This window comes from Periophthalmus magnuspinnatus, chromosome 21 (assembly GCF_009829125.3).
Source record: "Periophthalmus magnuspinnatus isolate fPerMag1 chromosome 21, fPerMag1.2.pri, whole genome shotgun sequence".
Lineage (NCBI taxonomy): Eukaryota > Metazoa > Chordata > Actinopteri > Gobiiformes > Gobiidae > Periophthalmus > Periophthalmus magnuspinnatus.
In genome coordinates this window covers 8,437,123-8,460,570 of record NC_047146.1, presented here as the reverse complement: position 1 = coordinate 8,460,570, position 23,448 = coordinate 8,437,123, and the positions used below count along the sequence as shown (strand labels likewise).

The window sequence follows — 23,448 nt, the reverse complement described above, 5'->3', positions numbered from 1 at the left end:
ACAGAAAATATCATCATTTTTGAGTGATGATGGTACATCAAATTAAGGAAAAACGTATCTTGATTGTTCTGGGACTAATGTGCAGTCCGCATTAGAGAATTCAACAGTGTCAAAAATAGAAAAGAGTTTAACAATCAGGGTGTTTCAGTGGTGTTTTCAGAAGTTTTACGCGCAACAGCATATTACTGCACCAGTTACGCATCACCAGAGCTCAGAATGTTCTAGTCTTAAATGAATCACTCGTGCTGTCCTATGCTTATAACTGTGAGTTTTGTGCTTTGACAGAAACAAAAGCATAATTGCTTGGTAACGAAGCAAATTGTTCACCACTCTGAAATCCGTGGATTATGTTTTCTTAGTGCAGAGTGCCACTTAGTGGTTGAAAAGTGAAATGTATGTGTTAAACAGACCTGTTATTCTAATGCATAAACTGGACTCTGCGCATTTGGGTGTGATAAGACATGAGCGAGACTCCTTTTTATTGGCAATAGGCCTTTATAGGCTCAGTAACGATGATTTGAGAAACTGATAGGCTTACGTGTCAATAATATGGTAGGCAACTATAGATTGCCCAAAATGGCAGCCTAATCATTTAGTCCTAGTTATTTTGGGTCGGGGAGAAGGTAACCTGTTTAGCCTTCCGGCCACATATGGGACGACAGGCGCAGAGGCACTTTCATAGGCAGCTGCTCTGACCCGTGCTGCACCGGCTGCGGACTGTGATGTCATCAGATGGATGGGTGGCGGGCGGCAAAGATGCGCTCGTTTACAGCCCACTGCCTCAGCTCATCACAGTGAGCTGCTCCTGACAGCTGCAGGTTAGAGAGAGGCAGCAGAGACAGCGCGTGGAGGGAACCAAACGTCACGAGACAAAAGCCTATATCGCACGCGTCATTTTGGGCCATGTCTCCGCTGTAACGCACAGGAGGGTATAGTACAGTTACAGCCTGTAGCCAAACCCCAGCGCTTAGGGGAGCTTGTAGCCTAGGCCTATACTGTGACTGGACATGAATTCGGCAGAGCAGACGGTGACATGGCTGATAACGCTTGGGGTACTGGAATCGCCGAAGAAGAGCATTTCGGACCCCGAGGGCTTCCTGCAGAGCTCATTGAAGGATGGGGTAGTCTTATGCAGACTGCTGGAGCGCCTCAGTCCGGGCTCCATGGATAAAGTAAGAGACATATTTCACTATGCTAGCCTATACACCTCTGCTTTCCTCTACACAAGCCCGCCCTGGCGGCGTGTCTGTGCGCTCCACATCCACAAACTGACGGCTTGTTGTCTGACTGCTGTCCACTGGTCCATGAGGCGATTTCATTTGTAGGTCACAGCAGCCTGTGTTATTGTCTACATTAGGTCTATAAGCTCTACACAGGCTATGTAGAATAGAAATAGAGAGGCCCCTATTTCTGTTGCGTATCGATCCTATGGCAAAACATCGAAAACGCGCCAAACAATTACCTACTGGAAATTGCGTTTTTATCATTATAGTCCACATTTAAACGTCTGTGGGTCTAATGCTCTCATAATCCAAGGACTCGTCATGTCGCTAGCCTACATATTAGTGTATTTTTATAGCCACACACTGATCATCCAGGAATAGATTCACCGCACCGAGAAAAAGCGCGTCACTCTATTGACTGCAAAGGCGCACGGATTGTAGCGGAATTAAAGAAATAACACAGTAAAAACAGTGTTGGCAGGTTACTGATGTGTCGCACGTCTATCAGGCCTACACTATAGCATATTCTGTCATAAACCTTGACCAGGCTAAGCCTACTGCACAAGGTGCTTTGGTCTTGAGCAATCTTGGTGATGAAATCTAATTTTAGTTTTTATTCTTTAGATTTTATGACTCCACAACTAAACTAAATATTTAACACTAACTAAAATAAGATTTGGCATCAGGTTTTTTTTTTTTTTTTTTACAATATCTGTGTTTTTTAGGTGTAGTCTATAGGACAATCACACTAACAGGCCTATGTAATTACAAGGTTTTTGATGTGTGTGTGTGTGTGTGTGTGGGGGGGGGGGGGGTTATTGGTTTAGGAAAAAGTCCCTCGTAACATGAGCTCTATACAGCTCTGTCCCTTACAGAACATTTCCTGTTAAAGACATTTTCAGGAAGCCTCAGTGCACTTTGTTTATCAAGCTGTTTGTATCGACTACAATCTCAGAAAGCCACAGTCAGTGTAGGTTAGTCTTGTTATAATCAGGACCTTTTAAAAGCAAATCCAGATTCTGTATATTATCTTATATTTCATTACATTCTAGCAGGATAAGTATAAAAGTATAAAAGTAACCCTTTATTAAAATAATATTTTAAATATAAAATAAGCCATTAAGTAATGAGAAAACCTTGCAAGAGTTTCACAGTTGGACTTGTGATTTGCAAAACAAGATCTTGGTCCAAAGAGCACTAACTAATGAAACTAAACTAAAGTAATGACTGAAAGTGCATATGTATCAAATTAACAAAAAGAGACAATAAACAACACAAAACATTTTGTTATAGTTTTCCATGAATAACTGTGCACCTATCTTATGGCTATGAATAAAACTGAAAAGAGTGCATAGGGTTTCATGTGCTGCTGTCACTGTCAGATCAGAGTTATCATATATAACCTCATTTGCAAAACAAAACATTTAGCATTTGGTCAGTATGACTCTTTTATGCTCAGATCCAAGCAGCCACCTATGGCTGTTTACACTCTGAAGATCAGTTTATTGTCTTGTGTGCATTTTTCCCTTTAGGCTTGATACATTGTGAGATTTGGAAGTGATGGTATAATCCATAGTTGGTGACGTCTGCACTTGCTGATGTTGGAGGTAACCAGTGTGTATGGACAGATATATCTGTACGTAGCTAATGCATTTATGCTGATGAGAGCTTCCATGGCCAGCTCAGGTCCAATGTAATGTTTTTAACTTTTTTCACAAAAACTGAAGTTATTGTGGAAAACAGTTGAAACAAGAGAGTGTTAAACAAGGGAAGGGACAACGAGCATTCTGTGGTAGATGAATTACTATGTGAGATCTAATCTCAATCTCCACCAGATGCCCCCAGAGCACCCCCAATCCCCTCAGAGCCTAGACACTGGTGGTGTCTAGATTAAATAAGACAAACTCCTTTTAAAGTGCTTAAAGACGTAGACATGTGAATGGGAGATGCAGATGAAGGGGAAATGACAGGTAAGAGGGAGATCTGAGCAGGTGTTGGGTGATTACGAGAGCACGGCAGCTGAGGCAAGAACATGACTTTGTAATGAGGCTGGTGACAGGGTGAATGAATAGTCTTCAGTCTGAACATTCGCTACAGCTAATGATTTTACTCATAGCTTTTGAAACTTTTGCCATTATACTTTGTGCCACGTCCACTGACGAGCTTTGTTACTGGTTGCCCTCGCTCTGGTGCCAGGCCAGCCTCTTGCAGATGCCCCCGGAGGACATAGCCTGAAGGCTCTTACTGTAGTAGTATTGTGGGAACAGTTGCAGTATGAGGAGGAGTATTTAAGTAATACAAATAATAGTGGAAGTGGTAGTGGCTGCAGTAGAAGTGGTTTGTAGCAGCTTTGGTTCGGTCAGAGCCCAAACTCAAGGATGGTATTTGGTCCAATAAATGTCTTGACCTGGGAAGAACCAAACCTGTGCACTATGGATACTCAGACCACACCTTAGTTTGGGAGTGGTGTCCAATAGCACTTGTTCCTAACTCTACACGTCCTCTAATGTGTGGACAAATATATTCTTTCTACCCTTCTTCTTCTTCTCTTTTTTTATTTTTAGAACATTTGTTAACTTAAGTCTTGTGGGTTTCTTGGGGCATTTGATTCCTAGTATTGAAGCAACAGACCTTTGACAAGAGGAAAAAAATCTTTCCCTTTTTTAGGTTTCACATCATCATGCATCATGCAAAGAAGCGTGGGCATATATTTACAGATTTAGGGAGCTCAACAGTGATGGCCCACCCCCAGTTCCAGATGTAAATTTCCCATTAATTTTTCTCATAGACTTTCAGATAAAAGTAAATATTAACAGTTTGAAAGTTTGCTCAGGACTAATTAGCCACTTGGTAACTAATGACCACATGTTTCTGAAACCTTATGATCTGTTACGTTATTACATAGCTGCAATGTCTTTGTTCAAACTCTTGAATTTGAATTTTTCCAAAAGTCTATGGGAAAAATTAAAAGCTCCATATCACTTTTTGTCAGTAATATATTAGCCTATGTGAATAATGATGATGATAATAATAATAATAATAATAATAATACCGTCACTTGTGCACACACCACTTTCAGGTGGGTTAAATGTCTTGCCCAAGGACACAACGACTGAACAGACTACTACTTTAGCTCAATAATTCATTTATGTTGATTTGCTGATGCCATCCAATGCCAGTTGTTGGAACGTTGGCATCAGATTGGCTCTTATATTCCTACAAACTACTCTACACAAACACTATGCACAGGTCACCATTAGATGCTGTTTTTGGCTTGTGTCTAAAAGGATTCAGATGTAATTTGGTATTATTCTCATATAGGCTGTTTAAGTTGACTGTCATGTCCTTTAGCCCACTAAACTTCCCCAGTGGCATCTGTACATGTGCATCATTACACTACAACCAACTTCCACGAGGCGCCAGCATCATTTAGACAAGAAAACATCTATGAAAACTGACTGAACTGAACTGCACTTACCTGATGATTTGTTTAAAATGCCTTGACTGTCTATTTGTTTATTTGTAGCGTTGTGGATGATTCAGAAACAGAGCAGGTCCAAAGCTGTGCGCGCAGAGGCTGTACAAACTACGGGGATCCCTTTAGACAACGTCATTTCCCCCGTCCTAAGACAGCCTCCTGCACTTCCTCGCTGCACGATTTGTGTTGAGCCGAGGTTGCGCCAGGCCCAGAGAAAATGCACACCGAGCAACGAGCTTCTTTCTCTGGGCAGATGAGTGAGACGCGAGCCGCTGTGTGACTCTTAAACGCGCTACTCTTTGCGCAGTCGCTCTCTGGAGGTGTTTCTTACCGGCGCTTTTGTTTTTGATCGGTTTTGCAGATATACCACGAGCCGAAGAACGACGGAGAGTGCTTGAGCAACATAAAGGAGTTTCTCAAGGGCTGCTTATCCTTTCGCATCGAGGTAAGGTCTTGGGTTTGTGCTTGTTTCCTGTTGAATCGGCCGGGGGACTCTATCCAGCAGGTCTAAGAATGAAACATCATATAGAAACTGTAGTGCAAAATGGGCTAAAGACAATGTAAGCTGACAGATTTGCCCAGTGGTGTAAGAGGAGTGAACGACAAGCCGAGAACAATCCCCCCATCTCCTCCCCGGACAGCTCGTTGTTTTGTCCTGCTGCGAGTGGGCTTTTTATCAGCCTATCTGGCGACGCACAACAACACGACACAGCCCATGTCAAATGGTTAATACCGCGCGGATGTTTTGGCCCATCTTTAACCATTCACAACAATGGTTTATTTCTGGTTCTCCATTAGCCTATACAGATATAACCCGGCCTATTCGCCCCACATTCACCCCCTAAATAAACCTAACCGTTTCTGCAGCACACAGCATAATGCAACCACAAAGTTGTGCAAAGTGTAACCTAAACATAGTATAGGCAAATTGAGTATAAAGCATACTATTTAAGGAGATGCATAGTGGTCCCATTGAGCCATCATCATGGTCCAACAATACATCAGTGTTTTCTGCTTTGTGTTTCCACGTTGGGGTCTCTAAGGCTAAACAAGATGGGAAATGCTCTTTTCACTGCGCGTTTCTGTATCTCCTGAAAAAGAGCCCACAATAATCCATCCGCTGGCTATGAAGTTGTTTGGCTCTCAAACACTACACTGAGTTCTAGTTCACTAGACTGTTGCACTAGAGAGAGCAGGATTACACAGTATTAAATGGCAGCCTTCCTCTTTCTGACTCTGCTGCTGGTTAAAGGAAGATGTGTTCACAAACCTGTTCCTCTCTTTGCAACTGCAGCCTTTTAGAAACACCACAATAAACATGAACACATTGGTTTTGCACTTGCACTAATAATGCTTATCTCTTCAAAATTTTACCAAAGTGAATAATAGAAATATAATGTTTTAAGGCGATGCCGCAGTGTGGCACTTGTTTTGTAGCTTAATGCAATAGGGAATATAGTCAGTGGAAAAGTCTCCCATGCCTGAGTCCTTGTATAGCACCAAACCCTGAGTATTCGAATCACAAGAAGACAGAACCAGTGCATTCACCAGCACAGATACAATCGCTGCCATTCATACTAATGAAGAATCCAGCGATGGTCACATTCAGACAACACACTGCCTTAGGAATAAAACTGGCACTATTCAGTTGGTCACAAGCTTCCACCACAAACCAATTAGAAGTGATTTTCAAGCTACAATGTTAAAATATTGTTATCTTTTACAACAGCATTGTAATTGGTGTAAGAGAACATCACTTTCTGTATTTGCTTGTCAGTTGAGAATTTTAGTGAAAATAAGGAACTGTAGATATTGAGACAGATATTACATTATTAGTGTATTTGAAGTGTGGCTGCTGCTGGTAAGCACATGGTTTTACCACAAGCATGTTGGGGCATCCTGATTATACCTCAAGGTGAACAGTTATTACCTTTTACTGCAGTTGTAATGTTTTTTTTTTCTTCTTCCCATGTAGCCTTTTGAGGCCAGTGACCTCCTCTTGGGACTAAACTTTTCCAAAGTTTTGAGCACTCTAGTGGCCCTGAATAAAGTAACAGCAGGTTAGTATAACTCTTAACGTGACACGTTACCCCTGTTTCAAGAAGGAGATTCACATTATTAAATTGTGTCTATGTAAGTAAAAAACATGGCAGGTTACAGTGGTAAACTACAGTAAGAAGAAAGAGATACACTGAAAAATGAATATTTTGGTATAAAGTGATATCTCTATTCCTTTTGGTAATAATGCGATGATTTGATACTGCTATTGGATTTTAGAGCTTATACAGAAAAAAATGGCAGATTGATAATAAGACTATTTTCTGTCGGCTGATGGCCAGAACGCCTCATGTCTAATGTCTAATGTTTGAACTTTTATTTTTTGTATTCTAATCAGTTTGGCCATATGTTATTTATGTTTAAAGGAAATTAAAGCTGTTTACAGTGCCTGCTCTCATATTGGTTGATACTGGGTATCGCCAAATTAAGTGCAGAACTTTAAAAAGTGAATTGCAGCTTTCTGCTGTTTTTTCTATTGATGCTCTTAGCTTTTTTCCTATTATCAATGATATGCTTCATATTTTGGGATATTATTCACCGATTACTTCATTACTTTAATTGTAATTCTTAATTGACTTCCTTTCTTCTCCAATGCCCACTTCAGTGGTGGCTTTTACCCTTTGCTAAACTTAAGGGGAATAAAAACAGTTTTCTGAAATTGGAAACTGAGTTGTCACAATCAGAGTAGTAGTAGTTTGTGTTTTACCCTCTTTGTGGAATTGGGTCATTGCGTTTCATTTGGGTGATATTTGGGGTGGGTCGTTTGGGGTTGAAAATGTGTGTATTATTGGACATAGTAGTCAGCGTTTATGCATCTCTGCCCTCTGCACAGATATTGGAGTTGGCAGTGACTCGGTCTGCGCCCGTTACTCCTCAGCTCACCGTATTAAATCATTCGAGTCGCTTTCCTCTCAAGCTTCACTGGGCCGGTCCTCTAAGCTGATTCAAAACCAGTTTCGTAGTCTGGTAAGACCAATTCTTATATTCCAATTGAAATCCTCACAAGCACAAATGACAATTGATACATGGGCACACAGCACTGTGCACTGTTCAGCATATGCCCCTGTTCTGACACCTGTAGAACACATTTTACACCTGCACTTAAGCACTGTGTTGGCTAGTGTTATGTGTTAGTTGTTGTAGTGACAATGTTAGCACGAGACAAATCACAGTTTCGCTTTATTTTAAATAGAATAAGATCTTACAAATTATTTGCTTTGTTTTGATTTTATGCTACGTCCATTATGTAAAGCTTTTACTCTCTAATTTCCCTGACCTGACCCTTTCCTGAAAAAACATTCAAAAACAGACAATCTGTTCTAATCACACAATAAATATTTTGTATTAAAGTGACAATGGGCTGGCATATAACAGCACACTGGGAATCAATCTTAAGAAGTTGTTTGGTGCATTAAACCCCTTCAAAACATGAAGATGATTTGAGCAAGCACAAAGAATGATAAATGGATAATTTTCTGCTCAGTGTGTTCCTTCTGTGAATTGTAAAGAAAAGAGAGATTACCTTTCGGTAGTTTAACCTTACAGTCACTACATCACTTCAACTGAGTTTGTATTTTTGACAGGACATGTCAGAAAACAGTGGACAACAAGTGCTGGTCAAGGCTCGGTTTAACTTCCAGCAAACTAATGAGGATGAGCTCACCTTTAATAAGGGTGACATCATCAATGTGACTCGCCAGGAGGAGGGTGGCTGGTGGGAGGGGACCCTAAACGGAAAGACTGGTTGGTTTCCAAGCAACTATGTACGGGAGGTCAAAGGCTCTGGTGAGTTCAACCGACTAATATAGTTCGAATCATATGTATTATGGGACCACATTATTCACTATCACTCTGGCTGCAGACAAACAAGTGTCCCCCAAGTCTGGCACACTCAAGAGCCCACCTAAAGGCTTTGACACTTCTACTATCAGCAAAACTTACTACAACCTGGTAATTGCAGACATTTTATCCTTTTGTACACTCTATACATGCTGCGCTATGAATGGAAATTCATTATGAAGCCACTGGCTCAGACTATAATACATAGAAATGATTTTATCTTCAGACAAGAGTCTGAATGACAAAAGCCAAAACGATATGGCCTAATGGAGTGCATAAAAAAGATGAAGAGCGGTTCATTGTATCCTCAGAGTAGATGTGTTAGACAAACCAAACCAAAATATGCAAACAACAACATCCATGTGTTTTAGGTTAAGGTTAAGGTGAACTGATCTCAGTGTCTTTCAGTTGTATGCAACAATATAGGGGTTGCATTCATTATTTTTTTCAAACGCAGCTTATCATACAGGTAGCAATGGCATCGAAACACTAATAACTGCTGTGACATGCTCTTTATTTGAATAATAATAAACGTAAAATTAACTTTCTCATTTGTGTAGGTGTTGCAAAACATTTTAGAAACTGAAACAGAATATTCCAAGGACCTTCAGAGTCTCCTCACAAACTACCTGCGACCACTGCAAAGCACTGACAAGTAAGAAAGAAATATGTTGACAAAATGTTTAACTCATTTTTCTTTTTATCGGTGATTTTTAACATGATGATTTTCTCTGATCAGGTTGAGCTGCTCAGATGTGGCATTAATTCTTGGTAACCTGGAGGAGATATGCACGTTCCAGCAGATGCTTGTGCAATCACTGGAGGAGAGTACAAAGTTAGTACCTCCCAAACGCTCACACCCTAAACCACATCGTAACATCTATACTGCCCATAGTTAAAAATTGTGGAAGTGCAGGGCAGAATTATATGGAAGAATTTGTGTTGTAAATGTGAAAATGTTTTGACCTAGTTTTGGGATATTATCTGGGTCCCTCGACATGAAACTAAAACTTTAATGAAGTTCAATGTCAACAAAACATTAGCTATTCAAACACACAGGCTCAGTTGTCATCAGTTAATGAGATGAGAAGGGAAAAGGAATAATATAGCTCGTTTGTGAACTCAATCAAACAAATGTCAAACAAATGTCTAGGTTCAACATGTCGATTTTCTTGACTTAAATCTTCTGATCAAGGCATATGATGGGGTAGAAAGTATTTGCACTTGCTTACATTTAAATGTTTGGCCTAGTTATAAAATCTCAAAAACAATGTTATGTCAGAAAATGATCTCAGATGGACCCATTGCACTAATGGTTCTATTTTATACATGAGAACAAGGACATTTAACAGTGCTGCCGTATAGTCTGAACGAACTGAGCACAATTTACCTATCAGTAAGTAATAACATTAAATTTTAATGTTAACTGTGTGTTATACTTTCAGACTTCCTGAAAGCCAACAAAGGGTAGGTGCCTTTTTCCTGAACCTCATGCCACAGATGAAAGCGCTTTATGTGGCCTACTGCTCCAACCACCCCTCAGCTGTCAATGTGCTCACCCAACACAGGTATGTCCTCATTCATTCAATGATAAACACTCCGCAAACACTGTATTTGTTAATTTTACTGTTACGGGATGCTCTAAAGATCTAGTGTTGTGGTTGTCATATTTTTGTGTACTGACCTGATAAATAGGCAGTGCTTTGTTTTCTGTTTTTTGCCAGTGAATATTTGGGTGAATTTATGGAGGGTCATGGAGCGGTCAACCCTGGCACACTCACACTCACCACTGGCCTCAGCAAACCTTTTATGAGACTGGACAAATACCCAACCTTACTCAAAGAGCTGGAAAGGCACATGGAGGTGTGTCTCTGGAAATATACATTTTATTCATAAAAGATGTACGCTATGTTTTCTAAAAATAATTACAATTTTTAGGAAGGGCATCCAGACAGGACAGACATACAGAAGGCAATGGTGGCTTTCAAAAATCTATCTGTGAGTTCTGTCCCTTTTACTAACCAAAGCACAACATTAAAGATTATATAATGGTAGTTTTGTTGTTGTAGAGCCATTGCCAGGAGGTGAGGAAGAGAAAAGAACTGGAGTTGCAGATCCTGACAGAGACTATCCGACTGTGGGAGGGAGATGATATTAAGACTCTGGGCTCCGTGCTCTATATGAGTCAAGTCCTGGTACAGGCCGGATCTGAGGTAAGGCTGCAATTTAGGTCTAGATGTAGTTTGTATTCCAGTAATTATAAGAATGTGTATGAGCATCTCCACAGCGCATTCAAGTAATTTTTCATCACTTGGCATCAAATGAAATTGCAATATTTCTGTTAATCACTTTTTTCTTTGTGTGTTTTTTTTTCATCTGAGCGTGTCTTATTTTCTCAGACTGATCTCTTGATTGTGGCATCTCAAGTATCAAAAAGCACTTGCAAGTTGATTTTTACAAAAGCCACGTCTACAAGTGTGTATTGTGTGATAATGATGATAACATGTTATGAATTAGCTCTTGTCTGACTGGAGAGCACCTCTCTTTAAAAACTCTTTAAAGGCACATCTTATCCTGACATTTCCTCCATTATGATTATGAAATAATACTTCACTCACCCAGTTAACACTGTAATTACACACTTCAAGCCACTGCATTAAATCTGTTCAAAATCACATTCACCAAGGCAGTTTTACGTTCGACATTTCAGCAACTCGAACTTGTCTTGTCAAGCTTTAACTGATGTGTTTAGTTCAAGGTAACAGGTGCACTATCACAGTCTGTCTTATCATTATCAGTTGGGTTTAGTGCTTGGAAATATCCAGCATTCATTTATCACAAAATCTCCTATATTTGTCTTTTATCAGGAGAAGAGTGAACGGTACCTCATGCTCTTCCCTCATGTGCTTCTCCTATTGTCGGCCAGCCCCAGGATGAGCGGGTTTATATTTCAGGTCAGAAATGCTCGTTTGTTATCTTGCAAGTATTGAAAATGTTGTATCGCTCAGTACTGACTATAAAATATGCTTTCTTCAGGGGAAATTGCCCCTTGCAGGCATGATTGTAAGTAAATTAGAAGACTGTGAAGCCTATAAAAATGCATTTGAGCTCAACGGTAAACATAATTTATTTATTAAGGTGATGTTGTTTATTTCCTTCTAAATGTTCTTTGTATTCTACACTAGGTACACTGTTTGACCGTCTACTAGTGGTATGCTTGAACCAGCAGGATCTTCAGGACTGGATTGAGCACCTCACTAGACAAATTAAACACAATGCAGCTACAGCGCCCAGTCACAAGCCACTCACCGTGCCCTGTCATACGGTGAGATTATTTAATACTATTCAGCATCATTTGAGGTATTTTTTCCCCTACATAATCACCCTTGTATAGTGCATCACCACTGAAGATTTGGACCCTCCGCAGAAGTATGAAACCATAAAAATATTAATCCTTTTTTTTTTTTTTTTTTTACATCTTTAGCTCCCATCTCACCCCCTCACTCCATCTCGGCATGCTGAGGGGAGGGCCATGACAGTCGCTCCTACCTACCACACGCTGCCACACCCCTCGTCTCATGGGTCAACCCACAGCACTATGATGTGGGGTCCGCTCGAGCCCCCCAACACACCAAAGCCCTGGAGCCTGAGTTGCCTGAGGCCTGCCCCACCTCTACGGCCCTCGGCAGCACTTTGTTACAAAGAGGTGAGCTGATTTTGGAAATGTATCCAATTCCTATTTTTCTGACAATCATTGCAGTTACAACTCTCTGTACATTAACATTTTAAAGCAGATGCCTTTTGAAAAGTTGCTTGCGAGCATTTTCTAACAATTTCTTTTTATAAATTGTTCTAATTCAACAGATTCAACGGGCCAAAATGCTATTTTTTATGATTTTTTATGATATATTTTAATTGTCATAGTGATAGATAATGGCTCCTCTGCAAGCAACAAAATATCCTAATTTATTGATGATTTGCTATTTGCTAATTGTATCCTTTTGAAAATTGGGATTTTGATTCAACAGTGATTTATCTTGCTGTCCTAGTGCTAATGTTTTTTTTCTTCATTTTTTACTTGTGGGAATTCAAATTATCTTTATTTAAGCAGGATTTAAGTAAAAGCCCCAAGAGTGTGAAGAAGCTCCTTCCAAAGCGTAAACCTGAGAGGAAACAATCAGAGGAAGAGTTTTCCTTGAGGAAAAGTGAGCATCATTTCATATTTGGATTAACTTTCTACAGCTTTGATATTTGGCATGGACTTATGATTCTGTTATGCAGGCACTGCTGCTTTGGAAGAAGATGCCCAGATCTTGAAAGTTATTGAGGCATACTGCACCAGTGCCAAAACAAGACAGACTCTCAACTCCAGTAAGACTTTTACACAGTCCTAGAAATGTATCTTTTCTTGTCTAGTCTTTTTAACACTGGTATCTTGGATTGATCTTCTCTAACCTCTTTCTTCTTCTGTCTCCTTCACCCTTCACTCATTTGCGGCATCATTTTTGTTTTGTTATTTGTGTTTTACCTCCACTTCATGGTTTTGTGATCTTTATGTTGTGTTTGTCGCTTTCTCCTTTTGTATCTACATCTTTTTGTTTTCCCACTTGTTCTTCTTTCATCTGCCCTATATTAACTCCCTGCCGCTGCCTGAGCAGCCTGGCAGGGCACTGACCTGATGCACAACCACGTGTTGGCTGACGTGGACCGGTCCTGTGTGGACTCTCCGGGCCGCCGTAGCAGCGTGTCACGGCCGGAGTTGTCCTCAGACCTTTCTGAGGACTCGGACTATGACTCCATCTGGACCACTCACAGTTACAGGATGGGATCAGTGCCCCGCAAAAGCTGCATCTCTCACCAGAACTAAAGATCGTATAGATTGCTGTAGCATAATATGCAGCAAGTTCGCCTCTTATGTAATGTATTGAAAGATTTTTTTTAAATTTGTATATTTATTTTCTATTTTATCTGTTAATTTCTATTAATTTATTACTTTTATTTATTTTACAAATATCTTTAAGATGAGCATCTCCCTGTTGCCTTCTCCACTTTCCCTTTTATGTGCCTCCTCTTTCTGTAGTCATGCAGTAAGTGTTTAGTTGTTTGTTCTTCGTGTTTTTTTCTTGAATGTGACCACTCCCCTTGATCATACGTGTGTTGTCTCGTCGTATTGAGAGAACATGGATGTTGAAGTGAAATACAGGGGAGAGAAAGTAAGTTTTTTTTTCCTATCTGATATTCAGATGAAGTTCAGGAATTAGTCAATTTTACTCAGCATGTGCTGTGCTGTACACGCATATATGTGGCACATATATGTCCACAAATGTACTGATCACAGCTACTCTATGTAACAGATTGAACCACAGTGCAAGTTACACAGATTTAGTACAGACCTTTTCTAAAAGATACACATTACATATAATGCATAATGGAACCAAACCATTCCTTGAAACCCAAATACAATGATATGTTAATTTTGGGAGATACTACCTACACACTTACATTATTTATTGTATTTATTTATTTTTCATTTTAAATGGCTTTTCTCTCCAACAATGCTCCAATGCAATGGATAATCCTAAGAGCACAACATCAGCACATTTTATTCAAACAACCTATTACTGAGAAAATTGTGTCGATAAAAAGTGTTGACATTATGCTCCTGTGACCATGTCTGGAGGATGGATTTAGTTTAGATTTAGTTTTATTTTATAGCTTTTTAGATTAAATGTGAGTATTTATAGAAGACTGGTAAATTTTCCTAACAAGTCAAATCCAAACAAGGTGGAGGCTTGACAATATTTTAAATAAGGCTTTATTTAATATATTTGTTTGTTTTAACTTATTACAGTCTGAAGTGGTAATTGCATCCTATTATAATGGTTTTTATAATACCCAAATACCTTTTATTTGATCTTGATCCTATAGTACGCATTCATCTCATTATTCCCCAACGTTAACCTCGTGCAATCCTAAATGAATCAAATGAATCAGTAGAGGACAATAGGAACACCTTTGTTACCACTGTACCTATGGCATGCCATCATTTTCCCACTTCTAATAATGTAATAATTTCCTGCATCGATTACTATTTTTATGAAGAGCTATTTTTACAGCAATGGTACAGAAAGCACATGTTGGGATTCATAAATATAACACTACTGTAAGCAATGCCCTTGTTACAAATCTTAGACTAAAATACTTTCTAGATAATTATTATTAACTTACTTCATTTCAATTGACTTGATTGACTTGTTTATGTCACTGTTTACAAATGGATTTCTGGAACATTTGCTCATTTTTTACGTGTTGAAAGTTTTACACTGGAAACAATTCAAGTGTTTTGGATTATTTTGCACAATCATGTAACGGGCCAGTGGGTGGGAGGGGTAGAATCTGTTGTACAGTATTTTCTGTCGTCTGCCTATAGAGTGTGAATGATATAGTCCTAAAGGTAGTATTTAGTGTTACTGTAAAGTTTAAACTCATTTGTAGAGTATATTCTCTCCTCTAGTGCTCACTGGGGAGATTAAAGAAACATAAGTGTACGATGATACAGATTTCTATGTAAACTGCTCATTCAACCTCAGAATACGGTCGGTGGACTTGAAATATGAAGAGCACATTGTGTCCCTCTGTAAATAATAGTTGTCTTGAAACAAAGTCTGTTCCTATATTAGTATTTGAGCTAAGAATAATACGGTCCTTATGCTATGTGCTATATTTTGTGCCAGGTGTATTCAGTGATTTAAAAAAAAAAAGTTAAATTTGGGTCAGGACAGGTGAAAAGACGAGGACTGTCCTTTTGTGTGCTCTGTATTAAATTGACACGTGTGACTGTCTTCTGCTAACAGCGCCTTCAGTGTACGGTTCAACACAACTGAAGTGTTCAAGTCCCTATGTATTATGAGTTTTGAATAAATCTGTCATTTGGTAAATGGCGGCATTGTGATGGTCTTAACTTGATATTGATAACTATATTCTACATTAATTATTTTACATCAATGTTTTCTTTTATCTCTCTTCTGTCTTTTCTTCTGTTGAATCTTCGCATGACTAACACCCTTTGCTACTTGAGCACAGTTCCGGCTGATATGGTTCACACATCTCTAATTGTGAGCTTGTATGGATCGATGAGTGCTCTTGTGTTTTGGAACAGGACCTCAGAAGAATCCAGGGCTGCACGTGATCATCCCTGCTGAGGACAAGGTGCTAATAGGAGATCCCAGTCGCAACGGACAAAGTCGACTGGAAGAAAAGTAAGATCCAGACCGTTTTAAAAACCATCTGACAATGAAATGATTCTGTAATACTGTGTTATTTAAATGTGATTCTTGCCTTTAAAGGAGTTTGGTAGATATTGTCTATGCCTTAAGGGATGAAGTTCAAGAGTTGAAACAGGTAACTACACACACTCATGACCAAATTGATTGTTTATAGTGTTGTTTCAATAATCAGCCTGAATCTGTCTGAACCAGTAGCACAAGGAATGAAAGTGTGTTTGTTTTCATTGCTCTGGTGTAATGTTTCTGCTCAATTGTTGTGTAATAAATGGCCTATAGTGTAAATCACATTAATAACCTAGTATTCTCTTTTTACTGCCCACAGGATACCAAGAAGATGAAAAGGTCACTGGAGGAAGAGCAGAAAGCTCGAAAGGACATTGAGAAAGTTGTAAGGAGGGTCTTAAAGAGCATGAATGACCCAACATGGGATGAGACCAACTTGTGAAACCCCAATTTGCCTAAAATATGCACTTGTGTGTGAACGGTGATCATTTTTTATAACATATAGCATTATGAAAAAAAGCTATGCCTACAAGGCTGAATCTAGGTTATTTATTTAAAAATCCTTAAACATTAAGTTCCATTGATGGTAACCTTTGTCGTTTCTTGATGTTTACAATATGTTCTCCAGTGGTACATGAGCACTGTATTCATGGTTTATTTAAATAGGCCTATATCAGTGGAAGTATGAACTTAAGTACTGTATTTGTGCAGTGTACGCCATGGAAATTGTACAGATCCTGTCACTGTGTTGGCTAATGGTTATTGTAAATACTGATGAAATACAAACTTTTAAAAAATAAAAAAAAATCATAAGCTATCGAAGCATTCAAAGAAACAGTGGGGCCTGTAAAAAGGCAAACTAAAATGTGTCTATTATTGTGAATTGCCCGTTAATCTTTGCGCCAGTGTACTCTGTGCAGTGTACTCTGTGCACTGTGTTCTGTGCAGTGTGCTCTGCAGTGTGCTCTGTGCAGTGTACTCTGTGCAGTGTGCTCTGTGCTCTGCAGTGTGCTCTCTGCAGTGTGCTCTGTGCACTGTGCTCTGTGCACTGTGCTCTGCAGTGTGCTCTGTGCAGTGTGCTCTGTGCTGTGTGTTCTGTGCTCTGTAGTGTGTTCTGTGCACTGTGCTCTGTGCAGTGTGCACTGTGCTGTGTGCACTGTGCTCTGCAGTGTGCTCTGTGCAGTGTGCTCTGTGCTGTGTGTTCTGTGCTGTGTGTTCTGTGCTGTGTGTTCTGTGCTCTGTAGTGTGTTCTGTGCAGTGTGCTCTGTGCAGTGTGCTCTGTGCAGTGTGCACTGTGCTGTGTGCACTGTGCTCTGTAGTGTGCTCTGTGCAGTGTGTTCTGTGCTCTGTGCAGTGTACTCTGTGCAGTGTGCTCTGTGCAGTGTGCTCTGTGCTCTCTGTTCTGTGCTCTGTAGTGTGCTCTGTAGTGTGCTCTGTAGTGTGCTCTGTGCAGTGTGCTCTGTGCACTGTGTTGTGTGCTCTGTGCACTCATCAGACCCAGGGACCTTCTGCTCCACCTGCCCCTGTGCAGCTTTCAGGCTGCTGTCTCTGAAGGTAAATTGGTTGTTAGGACTCTAGTGCTTGGCTAAATTATTTCATTGCTACGAATCTACTGATGTGAGATTAACTTTGTCAAACTTAAACTGAGCGTAATGACTTTCCATTGCGTGGAGTTTGACCCTGTTATGGGCCACACCGCAGACTCGTAGGCCTGTTTGTTTTTTATTAGCACTTCATTGACAAGTAGTATTGAGATTGTTTTAGAGACAAATCAGATTGGCCTTTGGTTGTGTTATTATCTTGTCTGCTCCATGTGTCTCGCAGGTGTTGCCTTTTTCACTCACACATCTCTTTAGCTCAGTTTTAAGGTGTAGTGATCTGCTGTAGCCTTGTCTTTGAAACACATGTTGCAAACATCCTGCAGCTTTTTAAAATGAATAGAAATTATGCACTTCATTATTTTCGCAATTACGTATAATTTAAGAGCTGTAAAGAGTTTTGTGCACAGAAGGGTGTGGGGCCTTGAAGATTCTTAAAGGCTGCAGAAGTGCGTACAATTTAGGAAATACAGTATTGGCTTTATATTACATGCACTGTGTAGTGTAGTTTTGCTGTTTATTATTATTATTATGCTGGCCCTGCACTGTCCTGAACATTAGGTTGCCAGCCTCATCATTCATCATTTAGGCATTTGATTTGGTCATGGTCTGGCACCAGTGAACATTTCTACACGTGAGCTCCACTGGAACAGGTATGTGAAAAGTTTGGTTCAATCTTTACATTATTGATATTCATATTGGGAGAACTGAAGGGCTTTCGTGTCACTGTCAAGTGTCTGTTGAGTGAGAAACTTGTCAGTTGCAAAGGCAGTGTATTATCTGAGCTGTGACCTGGTCCATTTGCTCCTGGACTGGAGTGACAGCTTGTCACTGTGGTCACGCCACAATAAGACTCAAACCTACAGACTATTGTGGCTCTCAGAAAAGCACCAAGGTCTTCCTCTCTCTTTCGTTCACTATTTTTTTGTTCTTTTCAAAGCAGAGAATCAATCAGCTGTACACACATACATACACACTTTGCTCAGTCTATTCAGCAGCAGTGATCATTTAGACTTGACATGTATTGTGAAAAACTGAGCTGCTCTGCCTCCTTCTTCTCCTCTTTCTTTCACTCCCTTTCTCTTTCAACTGTCTGTCATTAATGTCCAGGTCTTACAATATACTAACAGAAGAGAAGAAGAAAGCCAAGAGTGAGGGATGAATTGATGGATGGGAGGATAAGCACTCTGTGTCCTTTCTTTAAAGATTTGTTATTGTACAGTACTGTCTCCCAGTCATTTTTGGTTGGTGTTTCAGTCTGAAAGCCCGTCCACGTGCTCTTTTGTATGGGAAAGCAATAAGGCCCCATTGAATGAAGCTGAATGGACCTGCCATCCTTAGGGGCTGAGGCCTGAGGACTCCTATTCTTTAGCCCCCAATCTAATTGGAGCTGAAATGAAATGGAGGTTTCTTATGAAAATAGGCTTTGTTTGGCCGCAAGGCTGGTAATTCATAAACAATAAGCAGGGCCCCATTGTGTAGATAATAATATATTCATGCCGCTGGAGATGGGGAGAAGGCAAGGCGAAGGCTGGGGATATATAAGGCGGATAGGCAGCGACAGGGATGGAGAGTAGATGTGGAAGGGGAAGGGGCTAATAGCAAATAGTGGGTCAGACAAAATTGGTAATGGTTGAGTACAGGCAGAGGACTTATTAGAGCAAGTGAAAGGACTTAAAGTGGGAAGAGGTGAGAGAGGTGAAAGTGGTGGGAATGGGTGAGATGGGCGAGATAAGAATGAGGCAGGAGAGTGTCAGATTGGGAAATGGTTGGAGCACCTTAAGCCTTCTGCTGTCTGCTGTGGCTGCACTACGAGAGAAGAGGCGAGCGAGTGAGTGTCATCAAATGGAATAGGTTGCACAGTGCAAAGATCTGTGGACTTTGTAGTTGTTGAAGTGGGTTGGTCAAGTGAAGAGAGCAAAGCAGTGAGTGTAAGAGGGAGGGATAGTGAGAGAGCACAGAGCTGCTGACAGCTGGCTTTCACCAGCGCCAGGAAACAGGTGAGCTTTAATGTCACTTTGATGCATCCATCTCTCTGGGCTGTCTCTCACACTTATGTTCTCCAGGAGTGCCGTGCTGCTGATCTTCACCTGAAGTAACATCTCAAAGAGGACACTGCCCTTTAGATTTTTCAGGGAATGGACCTAAAAAGTGCTGGATGTAAGTGGCTTGGCTGCTTGACCAAAAGGACGTGCTTATCTCCATCTCTTTGGACAGATGATGTGGGGCAAACTCGGGGGGGTTGTTTTGGACCAAAAACACTGCTGTGGATTATTTCTAATTTTGATCTGTTTAATGACAGTGAACACTTGAGGACTACGACAGCGGAAGTGGAAGGGACAGGGCTGAAGAAAGACTTAAAGTGCATTAAGTGTTGCTGCCTCGTGGTGATGGTTGCTCATGGTGAGTATAAAGTAAACAGATTTTTGCAGTAGATCCTCTTTATTTTTATACTTTGTGTTTAATCATTAAGTCTAATAATGTAAATGATAACAAAATATTGTTATTGTTATGTTAATAATGACATTTAAAAATATCAGAACTTTATTTTCTTTTAGTGTATCTTGTTGTAGTTTATTTCTAAAGTCACATTTGTTAATTATCTAATGTGACAAGTACAAGAAGTGATGTTAGAAGTTGCAGGTCTCATCAACCATCTGGTCTTGGCTGTGGGCTGTGTGAGTTTCATGTCATTGCCTTTATTACAGCAATCTCTGTGATATAGTCAAATACATTAGGGGTGTTTATTCTCATTAACAGTGGTTTGCTGGCAGTGCACACATGTCTCACTGCATCATGAGGCTTCATGTGACAAGTTGTGCTGACTGTCACAGTTGTATTGCTTGGCCACTAGATGTCACTATATAATAAGATACAGGCCTAGAGAAGATTTCTCCTCAACGGAGGCTCCTTAGTAAAACAAAATATTACCTTTGATATCAAGGAATATTATTATGATTATTATCATTAATAATACTAATAATGGTAATAATAACAATAGCAATAGTAACTATAATAACAACAATAGTAGTAGTAGTAGTAGTAGTAGTAGTAGTAGTAGTAGTAGTGTATGTGCCAATGTATATAATGTATATAAAAATAAAAAATATTGCTATTATAATAAACAAGGGTCTATTATATTAAGATTAAGATAGTTTTCTTTGCTTTCTAATAACAAAAACATTCTAGATATAGTTATGATATTTGTTTTAAATAGAATTTTAAGAACCAACTATGCAGTGAAAGTTAAAAAAAAAAAAAAAAAAAATAGCCACTTGTCCACAAGGTGGCAATCACACATCATAGTGCGCCTATCAGCGCCCCCAGTAGTGTGGTGGAGCAGTCTCAAACTGAATGTTTTTCATGTTTTATTTTTTAACAGTAATGTGTTTTTAGCATATTTTGTTCTGAAGGTTTGATTCTATTGGGTCTAAGTCTATTAGTAATTATACATTAGTTTTCTGTGTTATGTAGTGCAGATGTACAGGGCTGGGTGTCTTGCTGGAGCTCCTTGTTTGTTTTGTTTTGTAGCAAAGTGTTTGCTGGCGATGCTGGTCACTACAAGTGTCTGGCATTCTGAGCCCACGGCTAATCAGGCTGTGGGCAAACTGGGTGGCAGTTCCATGAATGGTTTTCTGGAGATTATCCCAAAATTATCCATGAATTATCCCCCCGAATTATGCCGTTCCAGTCAGGCCTTGTCCATTGGCGGGACTGGGTAGCAGCATTGCAGGGACATGAGTATGTGCATGTAGTCGGGGGGAGATTTGGACACAGCCTTGGTTTCTGTGTCTTGAAGCATGCATTTTGTGTGTTTGAGTCTGAACTCATTTTGGCTGTGTTGTTTCATCAGGGTAATGAAGCATGGTTAATCCAAATCAAACAGCTATTTACCACAGACTTTTAAAGAACGCTGCTCTCATTAATGGGAGTTTGTAACATACTGGTTTATTTACGAGCTGTTGTCTTTGCTGAAATTCCTAAATACAAATGAATAAATATATATTTATTTAAGAAGTAAATGTTGTAATATCCAAATGTATCTGATAATAATTTTTAATCAAGAATATGTAATTTATTTATTTATTTATAAATAATTGTTATGAATCTTGCACTTTCATTATGTCTGCTGTTACTGTCTTTTAGATGTACTTTGTGATGCTACTGTCATTAACGTCTAGGTAGACAGAGGGGACTAGTTTTGTGCCAGTGTGTGGCTGCTGGAGCCCTGGGGGGATGAATAGTGCCGGTGAACCTCTCTGCGATAAGTGTTTGGTAAACAGGTCAGTGGATTGTCCTCTGAGGCTCAATCTGAGCTATTTTCCCTGGTTGAGAACACAAATTATCCTCCGTATTCATCCCAACAACAGACCACCAATGGTGCACACTGTTGCGTTTGTATGCGTAGAATCTTGTATTTAGCATTTAAACCACAAGGGGAAAAAGACATGCATCTTTGCTTTTTAAACATTAGTAAACTCACAGTCACAAAGAGAAAAAGGCATTTCCTCTCAGTGTGAGTTAGCAAAGATGGAAAAATAATTAGTTAAGAAGGGGATTGGCTGGTTGCATTTGGCACAATGTGAAAGAATAAAAAAGTGAAAGTCACAGGGCCAAAATAAGGGAGAGGCTGAGGTGCTGAAAGGTTAAGTACGTTTTATTTTTTTAGATTCTCTACTTCCTGCAGGGCCCAGTTACTTGACCCGCTGGTTAGAAGCGAGAGGTAAAAAAGGGGACGAAACAGGAGGTAGAGAGAAAAGGCTAAAGCTGCATGTGAGGGTGCAAGGTGAGAGGTGGAGGAGCTAAAATGGGAGGAGTATTTGCCTCTGGCTGATGGGAACAATTGGACACACACTCAGACCTGGAACAAAAATGGACATTCTCTCACACACACACCACACACTTAGGACGACAGTCCCAGCAGGCTATGAACTTCAGTGCAGTTGTTGCCATGGCGATACACTGAGTTGCTGACCCCCTGACTCCATTTTTCCTGCCGCTCAGCTATTGAAAGAGATGATTGACAAGTGTCCAAATGTCAGCCGACCCAGCCGGCCACACAGATAGGGGGCCAGCCATTTTCTGTTACTTTGATTCACACTGGGGAAGGTGTGTGTTTGTCACTTGAATACTTGTGCCTATACATACATATGCAATACATGCAGCAAAGTAAAAATTTTGCTCTATGAAGTTGTATAGAATCAACTTATGTTAAAACATTTTCAGATATTGTGTAAGCAGTTAAACATTGTGAACTCCTGAGTAAATTTAAATTGTAAGGCTAAGGTTGGAAAAAAGGATTTTTTTTTGTATAAAGGCATTATTTGTAAATTACACATTTTGTAAGAAATAAGGAAAATGAGACATTGAAATTAGTAGAGGATGTACACCTGTGTATAAAGGGGTGCCTTTGCCTGAGGCGTCTGTGGACTCTCACTGTGTCATTGTCCCCAGACCTGAGGAGATGGGCTTATCTTGATCACCCACAGTAACACATTAACCTCTTCTCTGTTATCGCGCCGCTGGTCATTAGTGCCAAAAGCCTTTACGTCCTATTGACAGGGGCCAAGAACTCTGCCTCTCTGCGTTTGTGTGGACGATAGTGTGCGGGCGTTAAGTTATCACAGGTGACATGTGCTTTTGGATCTGCTGAGCTGGCGATCTGGCGCGATAACGTTATTGGCATGTTTTGTGTTTGTGTGAAAAGCGCAGTTTTATATTTGAGATTATTATTTTAACCAGTCTGTAACATCTTCTCATTGTTGTCAAATACTGCATTAACACAAGTTTATTTGTGATATTTATTGAACACAACTAATTGAAAAGAAACGCCTATGCACAAATGCCACTTTTCCTTTCAGAAAAACTCTTTCCCCGGAAAGTAATAATTTAAAAGGTAATCATCGCATCTTCTGTGAGGCCATTTAGGAAGTATTGAGAGAAAATAAAGTGTGGCTCCTTGT

The 23,448-nt window shown here is 39.9% G+C and overlaps 1 protein-coding gene and 1 long non-coding RNA gene across 4 annotated transcripts; both read left to right on the top strand.

The window, feature by feature from the left end:
• Positions 1 to 793: 793 nt before the first annotated feature.
• Positions 794 to 16,685, top strand: arhgef7a (Rho guanine nucleotide exchange factor (GEF) 7a). Of its 3 annotated transcripts, XM_033986820.2 has the most exons (22): positions 794 to 1,172; positions 5,063 to 5,146; positions 6,677 to 6,761; positions 7,592 to 7,725; positions 8,343 to 8,544; positions 8,621 to 8,709; positions 9,159 to 9,253; positions 9,338 to 9,433; positions 10,044 to 10,166; positions 10,323 to 10,461; positions 10,537 to 10,596; positions 10,668 to 10,811; positions 11,466 to 11,552; positions 11,635 to 11,713; positions 11,784 to 11,923; positions 12,083 to 12,304; positions 12,710 to 12,803; positions 12,880 to 12,969; positions 13,257 to 13,436; positions 15,758 to 15,857; positions 15,945 to 15,999; positions 16,207 to 16,685. In XM_033986820.2, the coding sequence occupies exons 1-22, from the start codon at positions 1,008 to 1,010 to the stop codon at positions 16,327 to 16,329; spliced, it is 2,586 nt and encodes an 861-aa protein (XP_033842711.1). In that variant the 5' UTR covers positions 794 to 1,007; the 3' UTR covers positions 16,330 to 16,685. The 3 variants fall into 3 exon arrangements, with proteins under 3 accessions (XP_033842711.1, XP_055086393.1, XP_033842710.1); XM_055230418.1 differs by lacking the exon at positions 13,257 to 13,436 and having other exon boundaries at positions 796 to 1,172; positions 12,707 to 12,803; XM_033986819.2 differs by lacking the exon at positions 13,257 to 13,436 and having other exon boundaries at positions 798 to 1,172.
• A 2,408-nt stretch (positions 16,686 to 19,093) lies between these two features.
• On the top strand, positions 19,094 to 19,877 carry LOC129457298 (uncharacterized). Its single transcript, XR_008649183.1, has 3 exons — positions 19,094 to 19,485; positions 19,552 to 19,645; positions 19,788 to 19,877. It is a non-coding gene; the product is annotated as an uncharacterized LOC129457298 (long non-coding RNA).
• The last annotated feature ends 3,571 nt before the right edge of the window (positions 19,878 to 23,448 follow it).

Coding starts and splice junctions, on each gene's coding strand:
- arhgef7a (XM_033986820.2), top strand. CDS start 1,008: ATGAATTCGGCAGAGCAGACGGTGACATGGCTGATAACGCTTGGGGTA. Junction 11,714..11,783: donor AAATGCATTTGAGCTCAACG/GTAAACATAATT, acceptor ATTCTACACTAG/GTACACTGTTTGACCGTCTA. Junction 11,924..12,082: donor TCACCGTGCCCTGTCATACG/GTGAGATTATTT, acceptor TTACATCTTTAG/CTCCCATCTCACCCCCTCAC.